Genomic DNA, 16,481 nt, shown 5'->3' on the forward strand with positions numbered 1-16,481 from the left:
ATAACCTCCGTAAAGAAATTATAAGACCTGCCCTAAATCCAAAATTCGCGGGGTTGTGCAAAACCCCAGCCACTGAGCCAGACACACTGCTCTTTGGCAAAGACCTCACGAAAAAAGTAAAGGATATGGAAGAGGCCTCTAAAACTTTCGGTCTCATGAGGGCAGGCCCCGGGACGAGCAAACCCAAAACAACAATACCCAAGCGGCAGCACCCCATCGCATCCACCAGTCGACGTCTACCCTATGGGACTGGTGAAAGCTCGGGGTCCGCATATTATCACCGGAAGTCTTTTTTAGACCAAGGCCCAGAGCGGACCCCATGGAAAATGCGCCACCCCCCAACATCACCGCCACGTCAGACAACGCGCAAGACTCGCTGGTCTGGGAAGAGACAGAAGAAACACCCATAACCATGGAGGTAGGTGGGTCTGGTTCCTACCAGCATATAGAAAGTAGGGGCACAATACTAACAGGGGGGAGATTACACCTGTTTAAGGAAGCATGGGAGTCTATCACGAGTGACAAGTATATACTCAATAGCATTAGTGGATACAAAATACAATTTATACTAGAAAAATTGCCACCAGTTCAACATTCACCCCAGAGGGTCTTCTCCCTCTCAGTTAAAGAGAAACAAGAGGGACAAGCTGAACTGGTGAGACTAATCACTAAGGATCTCATTGAAAAAATAAAACATGAACCCTTGGAATGTGTGTCAAATATATTCACTAAAACTAAAAAAGATGGTGGGTGTCGCATCATCATTGACTTAACTTCACTAAATATGTTTGTTAAGTATGTACATTTCAAAATGGAAATGTTTGTTACTGCCAAACAACTGATTTCCAAAGGATACTTCATGGCAAGCATTGACCTCAAAGATGCTTACTATTCAGTACCCATTCACAAGGATCATCGCAGATACCTGAAATTTACCTGGATGGGGCAGCAATGGCAGTTTAAAGCATTACCCAATGTGTTAACATCAGCCCCAAGATTATTCACCAAGATACTAAAACCAGCCCTGGCAATATTACGACGACAAAACATATTGTCATGTCATATCTTGATGATATCTTAATAGTAGGCAAGACCATGGAATAGGCTATATCAGCTGTGTCAGCTACCAAACAATTGTTCGAAACCTTGGGATTTGTCTTACATCTAGATAAATCTAAGTTGAAGCCATCCACAACCATGGACTATTTGGGCTTCACAATTAACTCAGCCCACATGTCTGTAACTTTGCCAAAAGGCAAAACAACTGAATTGGCACAATCATGCAACAATTTAATGGTCAACGAGCGACCAACTATTCGACAAGTAGCAAGAGTAATTGGGGAAATGGTAGCAGCATTTCCAGCTACACAATTTGGACCTTTGCACTATCAAAACTTACAAAGAGCAAAGGTACAGGCACTAAAACGACATGCAGGTCATTATGATCGTATCATGAAATTACCCACTGAAGCAATATCAGAACTACAGTGGTGGGCAGAAAACGTTTGGCATAGTTTCCGCCCTATCATCATCATTAACCCTACTTTAGTTATCCAAACAGATGCCAGTGCTCAAGGCTGGGGAGCGACTAACTCCATATCCAGCACAGGTGGTAGATGGACTAACCTAGAGTCATCATTACTACTTACACTGGGCATTAACTATCTAGAGATGTTGGGTGCCTTTTATGGGTTAAAAGCATATGCATCAAATATGCATCACTTGCATGTACGGTTACAAATAGACAATACTACGGTGGTGGCCTACATTAACCATATGGGCGGCATAAAATCGATATAATGCGACAAGTTGGTCAATACAATTTGGCAATGCTGTGTCGAAAGACATATTTGGCTATCAGCAACTTACCTGCAAGGTAAGCTAAATACAGTGGCAGACACCAGGTCACGCAAATTTAATGACAACACCGAATGGATTTTAAACCCCAAAGTGTTTGCAAAGATTATTAAGCAATATGGCACGCCAGATATTGACTTATTTGCATCAAGGCTAAATCACCAGGTACCTGTGTATGTCGCTTGGGAACCAGACCCTGAGGCAGCAGCGGTAGATGCGTTCACGCTGGATTGGGGAAATGTCTTCTTCTATGCATTTCCTCCCTTCTGCCTCATCAGCCGGGTACTACGCTAAATACAATTGGACTCTGCTTCAGGTATTTTGATAATACCCGACTGGCCCACACAGCCATGGTTCCCATTACTCCACGACATCCCTCCGAACATCCACAAGAAAACAGTACTTGTCCAGCATCAAAAAGTGGGAGAAGTGCTGCTTGGATACAGGGACCACCTACTCAACCGCTACAGTTACCAACGTACTGGAATTCCTAGCGAACCTTCACCACGATGAAGGACTCAGCTACAGTGCCGTCAACACAGCTAGAAGTGCCCTGCCTGTCTATTCAAAACAAGCTCCAGGACAACAGGCCATGGGGTCCCACCCGCTGGTGGTCAAACTAATGAAGGGTATTTACAACTCTAACCCTCTAGACCAAGGTACACCCATATATGGGATGTCAGTATGGTCCTGACATACCTCAGGGGATGGCCACCAGCCAGATTCCTCAACCTGGAACAATCTATGCTTAAAACACTCATGTTGATGGCACTTGTATCTGCACAGAGGGTCCAGTCACTACACCTATTGTGACTGGACAGCATGCTCACAGCTCCAGACCAGATCTCTGTCATTATCCAGGGACTGATCAAACAGAGCAGACCAGGAACACCTAATCCAGACATGGAATTCCGGGCTTATCCGCCAGAACCATGGTTATGTGCCATGACCCACCTACTCCCCTACATAGACACAACCAAAAATATTCGAGGGAGTGAAAAAGCCTTATGGCTCAGTCATAAAAAACCTTATGGTCGGGTGACGAGCCAAACTATTTTGAGATGGCTCAAGCAGGTGCTAAAAGCTGCTGGGATAAACACTAACATATACAAATCTCACTCCACCAGGGCAGCATCCACGTCGATGGTGAAAAGAATGGACGTGCCTATAGACCACATCCTGGCTACAGGAGGATGGTCGGGGGAAAGAAAGTTCAGAACTTTCTATAATAAGCCATTGGCAAAACCTGCTTTATTTGCAGAAATTTTTTTACAGACTGCAAATATTTAATTTAAGCCCAGGGGAGCAATTTAATTTCTTTGTTGTTATTGTTAAAGAATACCGTTATGTTTTTCTACAAACAGATTCATTGGTTGATTACGATAACACACTTCCTCCCTCAAGGACTTCGGCAGTGAGTGAAGTAATAACTGTTACACAGTTTGAAATCACAGAGCTTTAAAATTTTCACGTAGTCACTCACGTGACTCCGAAGTAAAATAGTAAGATTAAACGAAAACTTACCAGTTTGAAGTTTGATCTGTATTTTATGAGGAGTTACGATGAGGGATTACGTGCCATCCGCTCCCACCCTCAATAATATGAATCAAACTGATAACTGATGTCTCCTTTTCTTTACTATGTTTATTTCAATAACTGTGTCTATCTGTGATTCCATACCGCTGCTTTGAAGTATGCCGTGCATGCGTGCTGAGCGGGCTCTTCACGTAATCCCTCATCGTAACTCCTAATAAAATACAGATCAGACTCCAAACTGGTAAGTTCTCGTTTAATCTTACTATTCTCTGTCACAGAAGGTAGTTGAGGCCAGTTCATCGGCTATATTTAAGAGGGAGTTAGATGTGGCCCTTGTGGCTAAAGATATCAGGGGGTATGTAGAGAAGGCAGGTACAGGATACTGAGTTGGATGATCAGCCATGATCATATTGAATGGCGGTGCAGGCTCGAAGGGCCAAACGGCCTACTCCTGCACCCTATTTTCTATGTTTCTATGTTTCTATGTTTCTATGTTAGTCGAGTCAAAACTTAGTTTCAAGCCATGTTCACCAGTGCCCTTTTAAGCAAACAGTTCTTATTTGCTATTAGCAATGTAAATTTGCACATTAAGTACCTTTCATTTTGACGATTTAAATTAACAAACAACATTTTTCTATGAATAAGTTTGTTTTACATATCCTTAAATAATTAACAATTATGACACAGGAGTGAGAGCATAAAAAGTGTCATACTTTGGTGGTCTCAAGAACGACAACTGAAGTTTCAAACGGATCTTTAATCGAAAGTTCGGTTTTCAGTACACAGGTCTCAACACACGTCTGGCCACATCTGTGGTCAGTGCTGAACTAACGCGCAAAAGCAAAACCACGCAAAATCAAAAACAAGCAGCCCCTCCCGAGTCACATGACCGCGGCTTCCGAATGCCGGGTTCGAAACCAGCGTGCGCCAGTAGGCGCTGCTACATGCCCCCCACGCACGGGTAACCGGACGGTTCGACCGGAACGCGTAGTTCGAGGTCGCGGGGCGAGCGTAACAGTAGGGGCCGGCAAAACAGAACCGGAGGGAAGCGAAGAACGCGAATGAGGGACGGGCAACAAAAGGGTCCGGAGAAACATAACTGTGGGTAACAGGTGCAGAGGACGGTAAAACGGCCGGTGGACGTCCTCTACGCCGCGGAGTAACCACTGTCACTGGGCTATCCTCGTCGATGTGTGCTGGCTTAAGGTGGCTCACGGAGACGAACTTCTCCTTGCCACCCATGTCCAACGTAAACGTCGAGGCACCAGTACTCAGCACCCTGTATGGACCCTCGTACACCTGCTGTAACGGCGAGCGGTGAGCATCTCTACGGAGAAAAACATAAGCACAATCCCGTAACATAGTAGGTACATGCACCGCAGCCGAACCATGCCGGGAAGTAGGGACTTGGACCAAAGCGCGCGCCCACTCGCGAAGGTCAGCTTACAATGCTGAAACCGGGACCTCTTGATCCTGGGGGAAATTCTCTTGTCTAACGACGGCTTGACAGGTCGGGGTCACCAATTTTGCGGTCTCAAGAACGACAACTGAAGTTTCAAACGGTTCTTTAATCGAAAGTTCAGTTTTCAGTACACAGGTTCTCTAGATAGGTTGGGTGAGTGGGCAAATGTATGGCAGATGCAGTATAATGTGGATAAATGTGAGGTTATCCACTTTGATGGCAAAAACAGGAAAGACTATTATCTGAATTGTGGCCAATTAGGGAAAGGGGAGATGCAACGAGAACTGGGTGTCATAACAATAATAATAATATAATAACTTTATTTATAGAGCACTTTAAAACAACCACAGTTGCAACAAAGTGCTGTACATGACTGATCATGGGCAAGAAATTATTACATGACAATACAAACATTAAACGAAAGAGTAAAAACAATAAAAATTAAAACATTAAAAGCACTAAAAACAGGAGCAAAGTCTCAAGCAGTGTCAAGAGCCAAGGAATATAAATATGTTTTAATACTGGTCATGGTACACCAGTCATTGAAAGTAGGAATGCAGGTGCAGCAGGTAGTGAAGAAATCAAATGGTATGTTAGCATTCATAGCAAAAGGATTTGAGTATAAGAGCAGGGAGGTTCTACTGCAGTTGTACAGGGTCTTGGTGAGACCACACCTGGAGTATTGCGTACAGTTTTGGTCTCCTAATCTGAGGAAAGATATTCTTGCCATAGAGGGAGTACAGAGAAGGTTCACCAGACTGATTCCTGGGACGGCAGGACTTTCATATGAAGAAAGACTGGATAGACTCGGCTTCTACACGCTAGAATTTAGAAGATTGAGGGGGGATCTTATAGAAACTTACAAAATTCTTAAGGGGTTGGACACGCTAGATGCAGGAAGATTGTTCCCGATGTTGGGGAAGTCCAGGACAAGGGGTCACAGTTTAAGGATAAGGGGGAAATCTCTTAGGACCGAGATGAGAAAATCATTTCTTACACAGAGAGTGGTGAATCTGTGGAATTCTCTGCCACAGAAGGTAGTTGTGGCCAGTTCATTGGCTATATTTTTTTCTTGGTTCTTGGTTTCTTGGTCCTCCAAAATATTCCGAATGGAATTTAAACTGGAGGTGGGAGTTAGATGTGGCCCTTGTGGCTAAAGGGATCAGGGGGTATGGAGAGAAGGCAGGGATGGGATACTGAGTTGGATGATCAGCCATGATCATATCGAATGGCGGTGCAGGCTCGAAGGGCCGAATGGCCTACTCCTGCACCTATTTTCTATGTTTCTATGTTTCTATGACACGTCTGGCCACATCTGTGGTCAGGGCTGAACTAACGCGCGAAAGCAAAACCGCGCGAAAGCAAAACCGCGCGAAAACAAGCAGCCCCTCCCCAGTCAGGTGACCATGGCTTACGAACGCCAGGTTGGATGCCTGCGTGCACCAGCAGGCGTCGCTACAATACCATCTAAATTGGGAAAGCAATGATTTAACCAAATCTAATTTCACTTCCTAATCCATTCATTTGTCCAGCAAGTGGGTGGTATGAGGTTAATTTAACCAATAGCTTTAATGCAGAATGGCATGTGATGAGTGTGTACTAGGTGGTTTGGAACAGAGTAATGGTGGTATAAAACTGCTGTTGTGAATGAAGATGATCTGTTGAGCTTACGAAAAATTAAATCATATCAAAATAGATTCATTGAGTCTGAAGAAGATGTACAAACCTTCAGTACTTGTAACAGTACTGTTAACATAGCAGTGTGTAAGAAGGAACTGCAGATGCTGGTTTAAACTGAAGATAGACACAAAAATCTGGAGTAACTCAGCGGGACAGGCAGCATCTGAAGAAGGGTCTTGACCCGAAACATCACCCATTCCTTTTCTCCAGAGATGCTGCCTGACCCGTTGAGTTAATCCAGCATTTTGAGTCTACCTTAATTCATTTTAGCACTGGTAGAGCCATCATCTCACTGCTGTTTCACCTTGACCGCAGCGACTGTCTGTGTGAGGTTTGCATTTTTTGCCTGTAACACAGGGATTAACACTTCAAATGTTCCAGTTTCCTCCCAATCCCAAGGGCAGCGCAGTGGCACAGCGATAATGCTGTTGCCTTACGGCGCCAGAAACCTGCGTTTGATCTTGACCTTGGGTGCTGTACTGTACGGAGTTTGTATGTTCTCCCTGTGACTGCATTGGTTTTCTGTGGATGCTCCGGTTTCCTCCCACATTGCAAAGATGTATCGTTTTTTGGGTTCATTGGCTTCTGTATATTGTAAATTTGTCCCGTGTGCAGGATTGTTAGTGCTAGTGTATGGGGTGATCGCTGATTGGCACACACTAATGGGTTTTCATAAACCAGTATCTGTAATTCCTTGTTTTTACAAAGGGAAATTCTTTCCACACATGGTGCCTGACCGGCCTTTTACAAAGATTTTTCAGTTTCTATCTCTGATTTTCATTTAGCCCAACCATTGCTAACAGTAAGGTGAGGGGCAGATTTGGTGCGTCCAGTTCCTCCCATCAGTCTACATACACTTTATCCTGGACAGTTGAGTCCAGCTGCAGAGTGGGAAGCCATTTTCAGCCACATCTGTAGTCTCGTTTTGCTCTGGCCTCTATACCGTGAAGTACCACCACAGAAGTCAAAGGCCAAAGTGACCAATGAAGAACAATTTGCCAACACGTCTCTGCCAAACCACCAATAAAAGCCTAATATATTTCATGCCATCATGTTCAAGTGCCAAATTTCAATGGTCCACATATGTTCCAAAGAGTGGTGTGGTGGTGCCTATCGGCAGCAGCTCGACTACAGTCCGTCAGTGTTTTTTATATTTTTGTCTTGGTAAATGTATGTCTTGAGTCTAGTTTTTATTATTTTTCTTTAGCTGTGTATATGTGGGGGGTGGGAAACTGTTTGTCTCTTTGCTGTACGGGGACCCGACATTTTTCCTGTCGGGTCTCCGATGTCGTTGGACCTAACATTGTGGAGCCGGCGGCGGCCTCCAGCCGGAACCAACCCGAGGGCTCCAGTGGCGGAGCCTGCGGACCTGACATTGCAGAGCGGGAGGAGTTGTGGTGGCGTGTGGCTGTGACCCGACCTCGGAGCTTTGGAGGCTCCGGCCGCAGGCCCGGTGGACTGGAACATCGTGACCTGCAGGTCCCTGGTGGGAGACAGATTTTCGGAGCTCCCGCAATGGCAACTTCTCCCACTGGAATCGCGGGGTTTAAAGGACTCGAAGCGGGGTCTAACATCGCCCGGCGTGGCTTAAACAACCAGGGGACATACCATCGCCCGCCGGGGGCTTTAACATCGGGAGCCCCAGCCTCGACGCTGCAGTTGGACTGCTGGACCGCTGGAGAAGAACAAAGAGAAGAGATAAGACTTTTCCCTTCCATCACAGTGAGGAGGTGTTGGAGATTCACTGTGATGGATGTTTGTGTAATTTGTGTTAAGAGTGGGTCTTGGGTTTTTTTGTAATGCAAAACTGTAGAAAATGCAATTTTGTTCAAATCAAGCTGTTTGAATGACAATAAAAGGCATTCTATTCTATATGAGCTTTTAGTGAAAACCTGCAGGTTGGCAAATGGTAGGAATTTGCAAAAAACCTAAAGTAGAATCTACAAATTAAGTGGTCCTGCTGCTGCAATTGAATTTCTTTCTCTGCATGCAAACAGCAGCTCATAATATATTTGGCTACAGTCTTTATATTATTTTATTCCCTTTTCCTTTAGATGCCTTTTCTAAAATGTTGGCAGTCTTTGGTTCATCATTAATGGCTGTAATACATAGCACCACCCCAAGATCATTTACTGCAACTGAGCTTTATATCCATGTCATCTCAGCCTCTGGTTGATCTGCTTATGGCTACATATCTCCCATCTCTTTGTTTATACACCAGTTTCAAATGATTCCACAATCTCCTCTGTTTTAGTGAATGCAATCACAACATTACAAACAGAATAACGGAACTAGCGATGAGTACATGGGAGAAAGATTATTAATCTACCAGGGAGAAAAAATACAAATCCAGCAAAATGTCAAAGATTTCTTTGGTTAAAATAGAAAAAAATACTTATTAAGTTACCAGTTGTAACCAAACAGATAAATGGGCGAAATTGGTAAGAATGGAAATAATATACTTACTATGTCATTAACTTGGCTCCACTTTAGTTTAAATTATAGATTGCGTCATATGCATTTGCTTTACCTAAAGAAATGTCCATCTATATTTCTGAGCCCCATAATTTGCTGTCTGAGGTGCATTGGAGTCCATCTATCAAACGTTGCCAAACATTGACTCCTTCAGCAATCCCAAGATCACTGCTCTTAATTTTGCTTAGTGAGACTGAAATAGGTGGGCTTACCAAGCAATATCAGCTAATCAATACAATTGAAAGATGAGTGTCGCCACTTCTCCAGTAAATTTCCTTTATTTCCATTACTTTTTCCACTGCTTCCAAGAGCCAGTAGCCTATGGATAATACTGAAAGTTATTGAGATGGTAGTGAAGACTGCATCTTCCAAAGGAGATAGGCAGCTTTGCAGATGACTATGGTCTTTCCATTTGGCCCCTTGTCATCCAGTCAGTCACCACCAGAATCGTCAACTGATCCTCACAGTGGTCCTGCCTCTTTAAGAGTCCTCACCATAATCTCTTTTATTTGCTTTAATGGCCTGTCCCACGTAAGCGATTTTTCAGCAGACTGCCGGCGACTGTCAAGTTTGTGGCACTGCCTGAAAAACCGGGAACAGGAACGGCGACTGTCAGAGTGGAACACACACACACACACACACACACACACACACACACACACACACACACATCGCAAAGGCAGTGGCCAGGGAAAGCGGGGGAGCGCTGTGTGAAATTCACACCGTGCAAAGCCAAGATGATACAGACACACACCGCGATGAACAGGAAGGTTAAGGCGGCTAGCACAGTGTACGGTAAGTCCTTTAAGGGGGGAGAAGGAGTGGAGACACTTTTAAGAAGCCTACGACTACCTCGACTACCCATAACTACATGGCGACCCCACTACAACTACAACTGGTGCGAAGGAGATAGGCAACGTTTCTGGCCAAAACCCTTCTTCAGACTCAAGAATGGTCTGAAGAAGGGTTGCGGCCCGAAACATTGTCTATCTCCTTCGCTCCATAGATGCTGCTGCACCTGCTGAGTTTCTCCAGCATTTGTGTGTACCTTGGAACCTGTGGTTGTTGTACATGTGGTATATTCTGATGTGGTATGGTTATGCCTGTCTTGCAATTTTTCACATAAGGTGAACAATAACTTCTATTCAGTTATGTTTAATGTGAAGATTTTGATGAGGGATCCACTGGAGCAGGTTCAGTGACTGCGGAAAAAGCACATCACGATTTTTTGAATTCCATTTTTTGCAGTAAATTTAAGTGTGCGAGATTTGACAATAAATTAATGAGAACCTGTCTTTAATTCAAAGCTCCAAGGCTGGCTAATTGACAGAATCCTTAGGAATTCCACCTTGTAATAATGTTGTTTGTTGGTCGTTCTATAGTTTATAGCAGGCACAGTGTATGGTGTGGCTGATTAGACTGATCTGGGCTCAAAACCTATCTTTCAACAGGTGATAGAGGAATGCCTCTTTTTTTAAAATCTGTGCAGGGTATGTTGATGATATTGGCATGGTCAGAATTCCATTCCCATCCCAATTATTTCTTGAGAAATTGTGGTACTTCTTGAAGCGCTTGTAATGAAGATACATCCACAAATTTAAACCTAACAACAATGTAGGAAGAGTGTCATTTTCAAAATCTGAATGATTTGAGACTCACAGAAAATCTTGCAGTCTCCCATGTTCCAATGTGTCAGCTTCTATTACCTTCTTAGTGATGGAAGTCACAATTTATGGTTCCTATTTATGGATGAGGCAGTATATGTAGGCTAGGGGCATAAAAATGGGTGATCTCAAAGAAGAGTAACACAAACCAATCATATTGCCTAGCGTGATACTTAATTTTCATTAGCAAGTGGTAAAAATTCTGTAAGTATCTGTTTGGTTAGTTATAAAATGAAATTTCTAGATCTTTATCAGCATAATTTAGTTTAATCCTTGTTGACTTCATAATCTACAGTTCTCCTCAACATTCTTTGTGTTTTACTATGAGAAAAAGTTGCTTTGATTCCTGTGTTTAATGTCAGATACGAGAGGATCAAACTTGACTGTGATGTTTCTCTTTACCGAAGATCCCTGATGCTTACTGCTTGAGATTATACATGTAGAATAGCCACATCGGAGAGAGTTGGCAGCCAGCTGCCATTTGTGCAACTTCTTAACACCATGGAGTGTCATTTCAGAAGACCAGAGAAAAAGAGGAGTTAAAGTGGCAAATAAACTGGGGCTTTTGTTATCAAATGGCCTAGAAAGGTGCCTCAGGTGCATCAGTACATGAGATGAACTTACAATTGAATTGAAGATGAGGGATGAATCACACGTCTTAATTATTAATTTAGGGTTATCTAAATGGAGAAAGTAAAATTTCCTCCAAAGTCCTTATAATTATTTATCTATATCTACAGCATTGTCTTAAGGTGTTATATTTTACTGAATACTGTGGAGCCAAACAGAATATTTATCTAACCAAGGTTATTTTTTGTACAATAGGATGTTGACAGTTTTTAAAGGGCATTTTCTCAAGTTAAATTCCCCAAATGAGTTCCATTTCTTTCTGTTCGACACTGTTTGAATTTGCAGGCTGGACAATCTGAACACTCCTTAAAATGCCCGGCACTCTTAATCATGTTGCATGGCTCATTAAAGACAAATTTTAAGAAAGTTTTTTTTTATTCTGTTGAAACGTTTTACCTTTCAAACCCACCATATTTGTCTCGGCAGACCCTTGGTAAACTAGAATTGACCTCCAGTGTGTAACCTGAAAGATTAATGAAATTTGCAAATTGAGGCATTAAGTTCAAAGGAATTCACAATTCAGCTTTTTGAAGCTGAACTTCATTTTTATGAGTTGACCTTGGTCAGCAAGACAATTGCCCATTTTTTCAATGAATATAACACTTGCTATAGTTGTAGGTTTCGGCTCTGCACCAAGGTTTGAGTACGTAATCTACAGGGATCATATAGTTCACTACTAGTCAATCAGCACTTCTAAAGCATAGATTAATTGACCATGCATTCAGTTACTGTTTAGTGGCACTTAATGAATTAAATTCCCTTGCAGTGTTCAACAATACCATAGTGAAAGTATTACAGTAGCTTTGAGCTTTATGTTTGTAAATTATGTGGCTTGAAATCATTAACAAAATAAAATGAGCAATGGCCCATTTCTCTAATATAAATTAATTGTAACATCTAAGAGAAAATGCGAGATTTCTAGAGATTTACTGTTATCAGTTCAAATTTGATCTTTCATACTGAAGTTACTTTGTCAGATACGCTTTACTTCAATGAGGCTCATATAGAGATACACTCATGTAGAGTTATCATTGCCTTAAATGTGATATCTCATGGCAACATACATTCAATGTGCAATTCTATTGATAATTCAAACTTTTTCATTATTATGTGAATATTGCCATTTTCAGAAACACAGGCCACTGAAGTCGAAATTGAGAGTCCTAGTCCAGATGGTACGGTAGGCACCCAAACAGGCCCCATCGTCCGTTTTCCGCCTGTACCTGGGCACACCATAACAGACAGGCTGTTCGATACACGGAACTCAGCTGATGCGCAGATGGGAATGAGAGCCCGGAACTACAAACAGAAACAAAGAGAGCAACTGGTAAGAACCAGAATTTTGTGAAATCTTTGGGGAAAATGTGATTAAGTTATTGGTGGGTAGACTCTGGTGAGGTTTTATAAAGAACTAGACTAAGTGGGACCCGTTGGGTCCCAGCATCACACGGGAGGGCTGGTCACCAAAGCAATATTCCACCTCTCCACCAATTCCAACATTGCTCGCCAGTGGGGAGGGGGGCTTTCTGTTGCGCTAGTATGGGTGTTGTGGGCCGAAGATACTGGTTTCCAGAGGGCTAGTATAGCCATTGTGGGCCGAATGGATTCTTGGGCTGGCATCCAACTGTTGCAACGATTTTAAAAGCCAAGGCAAACAACTTTGGCAGCAGCCACCTGACAACCAAAATTCATTTTGTGAACACAATCTTTTTAAAAAGGCGAGGCAAACAATTGGGCTGCAGCCACCTTGCAACCAAAATTCATTTTGTGAAAACAAACTTTTTAAAAAGGCGAGGCAAACAATTGGGCAGCAGCCACTTTACAGTCGCATCGAGGGGACTCACCATGGAGTAGACGTCCACTCAGTGTTATTCGCAGCTCAGAGAGCCGTGACCCTCTCACTTCCTGGGTCTGGCAGAGACTGAGTGAGGGACTACACTTCCGGGTTTTAGAGTTCCTCCCCCCTGCCGCCAGCGGGGGCAACAGAGAGAATGGTGAATTTAAAAAAAAACATTAATATCTCTCTGATTTTTCATCAATGGGAAAAATCCTCCCGTCCTGGAAGACGGAGACGGGCTCTGAGCGAGGTGGCCAAAAATGACGGTCGTAGGTGGCGGCGTTCTCTCAGAAATCGCAGCACAGTGGTCCAAAAGTGGTCAAGATTAGACTTTTAGTAATATAGATATTCTTTATTTAGGAAGATGTTTAATTATCCTCTCAGTAATTTGTTTATCCAAATACGAAAATCAAAAATGTTAAATTTGTTTACTTTAGTTTAGAGATACACCATGGAAACAGGCCCTTTGGCCATCGAATCCGCACCGACCAGCGATTTCCGTGTATTAACTCTATCCTATGCACACAAGGACAATTTACATTTATACAAAGCCAATTAACCGGCAAACCTATACATTTTTGAAGTGTTTCCTCTTATTTTTTTAAATTGCACTACCTATCTTCGATCCATCATCAATATTGACTGTTTTAGTTTAGTTTTTTAATTTTAGAGATCCTGCGCAAAAACAGGCCCTTCGGCCCACCGATTCCACGCCAACGAGCAATCCCCATATATTAAAACTATCCCACACATTCTGGAGACAATTTACATTTATACCAAGTCAATTAATCTACAAAAATGTATGTCTTTGGAGTGTGGGAGGAAACAGAACATCTCAAAAAAAAACCCACGCAGTCACAGAGAGAACATACAAACTCCGTACAGGCAGCATCCGTTGTCGGGATTGAACCCGTGTCTCTAGCACTGCAAGTGCTGTAAGGCAGCAACTCTACGGCGATGCCACTGTGGTGCCGTAGACTGATTCTAACCTATCATCCAAGACCATGAAAGCAAGACAGTGGTGGTGGCAGTTACTCAGTCACAGACACTTTCCAGCAACTAAAAATAGACACAAAATGCATAAGTAACTCAGCAGGACAGGCAGCTTCTGGAGAGAAGGAATGGGTGGCATTTCAGGTCGAGACCCGTCTTCAGACTGATGTCAGGGGGGAGGGAGATACATAGCTAGCAGGAGGAATCACAGAGAGAGCAGCGAGAGAGCATGTTTTTCTCCGACGAGGGTTTAGCAACATTCTTTCTCGCTCAGATCTGGGACCCAAATTTGCTCACAATACTCCAAATGCGTTCTGACCAGTGCCTTATAACCCCGCAGCATTACATCCCCGTTTTTGTATTCTAGCCCACTCAAAATAAATACTGGCAATGCATTCACCTTCCTTATTACCAATTCGACTTGCAGATTAGCTTTTTGCGAATTCTGCACCAGCACTCCCAAATCCCTTTGCACTTCCGATTTCTGAATACTCTCCCCATTTAGAAAATAGTCTACTCCTTTATTCCATTAGTCAGAAATCTTTGGAATGCTCTAGCCCAGTGAGCAACAAGGTGAAGTCATTGAATACATTCAAGCTGAAGATTGACTGATATTTAAATTGAGAAGCTACCAAGGAAAGTTGTGTAAAGGCCAAGTTTGAATTCATTATGATCTTACTGCATAGCAGCAATAGCTCAAGGGACTGTTTGTCTTCCTCCATCATCTCCTCTTGTTTCTCATTTTCTTTTGTCCTTACGTTGTATGAAAATAAGTTGTAATATCTAATATATAGAGCTTGGAGAGAAGTAACATCCAGAACAAGTCTACTTCAGAACTGTTTTTCTGAGTAATGTTAAATTCCTTAATTAACTTACAATGCTGAAATCTGTAGATCTTTGGTTTGAATGAACTTAATATCTATATTCTGTCCAACAATGATTGTAATACTCACTTCAGAGGTTACCGTCTATTCGACGTTAAATTGAATAAATGGTGCCCCTTATCATAAAATCTTAGTTTTCTGCCATTGCTAAATTATGTCAGTACATTATTCCCATGTTAACAGAAGAGTTATCCTTAAAACAATCAGCATTCACTGCCTTTTATTTCTATATGCTCATATTTGGACTGGAGCACGTTGCACATTGAAGTTATTATGATTGATTTGAGTTTCCAGACTCTCTCCTACTATGAATGCATGAATTCAATGACTCCACTTCAGGCAGCTTCAATTCTCTAGCAGCTTACATCCACCGCCAGTTAAATGTTTGTGAAATGGTACGGGTGGCGCTGTATTACAGTTGCTGCCTTACAGCGCCATAGACTTGGTTTTGATCCTGGCTATGGTTGCTTGTCTGTGCATAGTTTGTACATTCTCCCCGTGACCGCGTGGGTTTCCTCCGAATACTTTGGTTTCCTCCCACACTCCAAAGACGTTCAGGTTTGTAGGTCAATTGGCTTGGTACAGTGCATTCAGAAAGTATTCAGACCCCTTCACTTTTTCAAGATTTTGTTATGTTACAATCTTATTCTAAAATGGATTAAATTATTTATTTTTTTATCATCAATCTACACACAATACCCCATAATTAAAATGCGAAAACAGGTTTAGAAATTTTTGCAAAGTAAATAAAAATAAATAACTGAAATATCATATTTACAAAAGTATTCAGACCCTTTACTCAGTACTATGTTGAGGGATCTTTGGCAGTGATTACAGCCTCAAGTCTTCTTGGGTATGACACTACATGCTTGGCACACCTGTATTTGGGTGATTTCTCCCATTCTTCTCTGCAGATCCTCTCAAGCTCTGTCAGGTTGGATGGGGAGCGTCGATGCACAGCTATTTTCAGATCCCTCCAGAGATGTTCAAGTCCGGGCTCTGGCTGGGCCACTCAAGGACATTCACAGACTTGTCACAAGGCCACTACTGCATTGTCTTGGCTGTGTGCTTAGTGTCATTGTCCTGTTGGAAGGTGAACCTCCGACCCAGTCTGAGATTCTGAACACTCTGGAGCAGGTTTGCATCAAGTATCTCTCTGTTTAGTTAGACGTACAGCACAGAAACAGGCCCTTCGGCCCAACAAGTCCATGCCGACCAATGATTACCCTGCACACTAGTTCTATCCTACATACTAGGGACAATGTACAATTTTACCAAAGCCAATTAATCTAGACACCTGGTACACAAAAATGCTGGAGAAACTCAGCGGGTGCAGCAGCATCTATGGAGCGAAGGAAATAGGTGATGTTTCGGGCTGAAACCCTTCTTCAGACTGATAGGGGGTGGGGAGAAGGAATGAAAAAGGGGAGGAGGAGAAGCCCAAGGGGGGGGGGGGATGGGAG

At 42.8% G+C, this 16,481-nt stretch overlaps 1 protein-coding gene across 1 annotated transcript in view; it reads left to right on the forward strand.

The window, feature by feature from the left end:
- The window catches only part of LOC129710296 (insulin-like growth factor-binding protein 4), an 86,395-nt gene that overhangs the window by 54,829 nt on the left and 15,085 nt on the right, over nt 1-16,481 (forward strand). The window contains exon 2 of the mRNA XM_055657195.1: nt 12,435-12,631. Within this exon, the coding sequence (XP_055513170.1) occupies nt 12,435-12,631 (197 nt within the window). The remainder of the gene's footprint in view (nt 1-12,434; nt 12,632-16,481) is intronic.

The sequence above is a fragment of the Leucoraja erinacea genome, chromosome 2, assembly GCF_028641065.1.
Source record: "Leucoraja erinacea ecotype New England chromosome 2, Leri_hhj_1, whole genome shotgun sequence".
NCBI lineage: Eukaryota > Metazoa > Chordata > Chondrichthyes > Rajiformes > Rajidae > Leucoraja > Leucoraja erinaceus.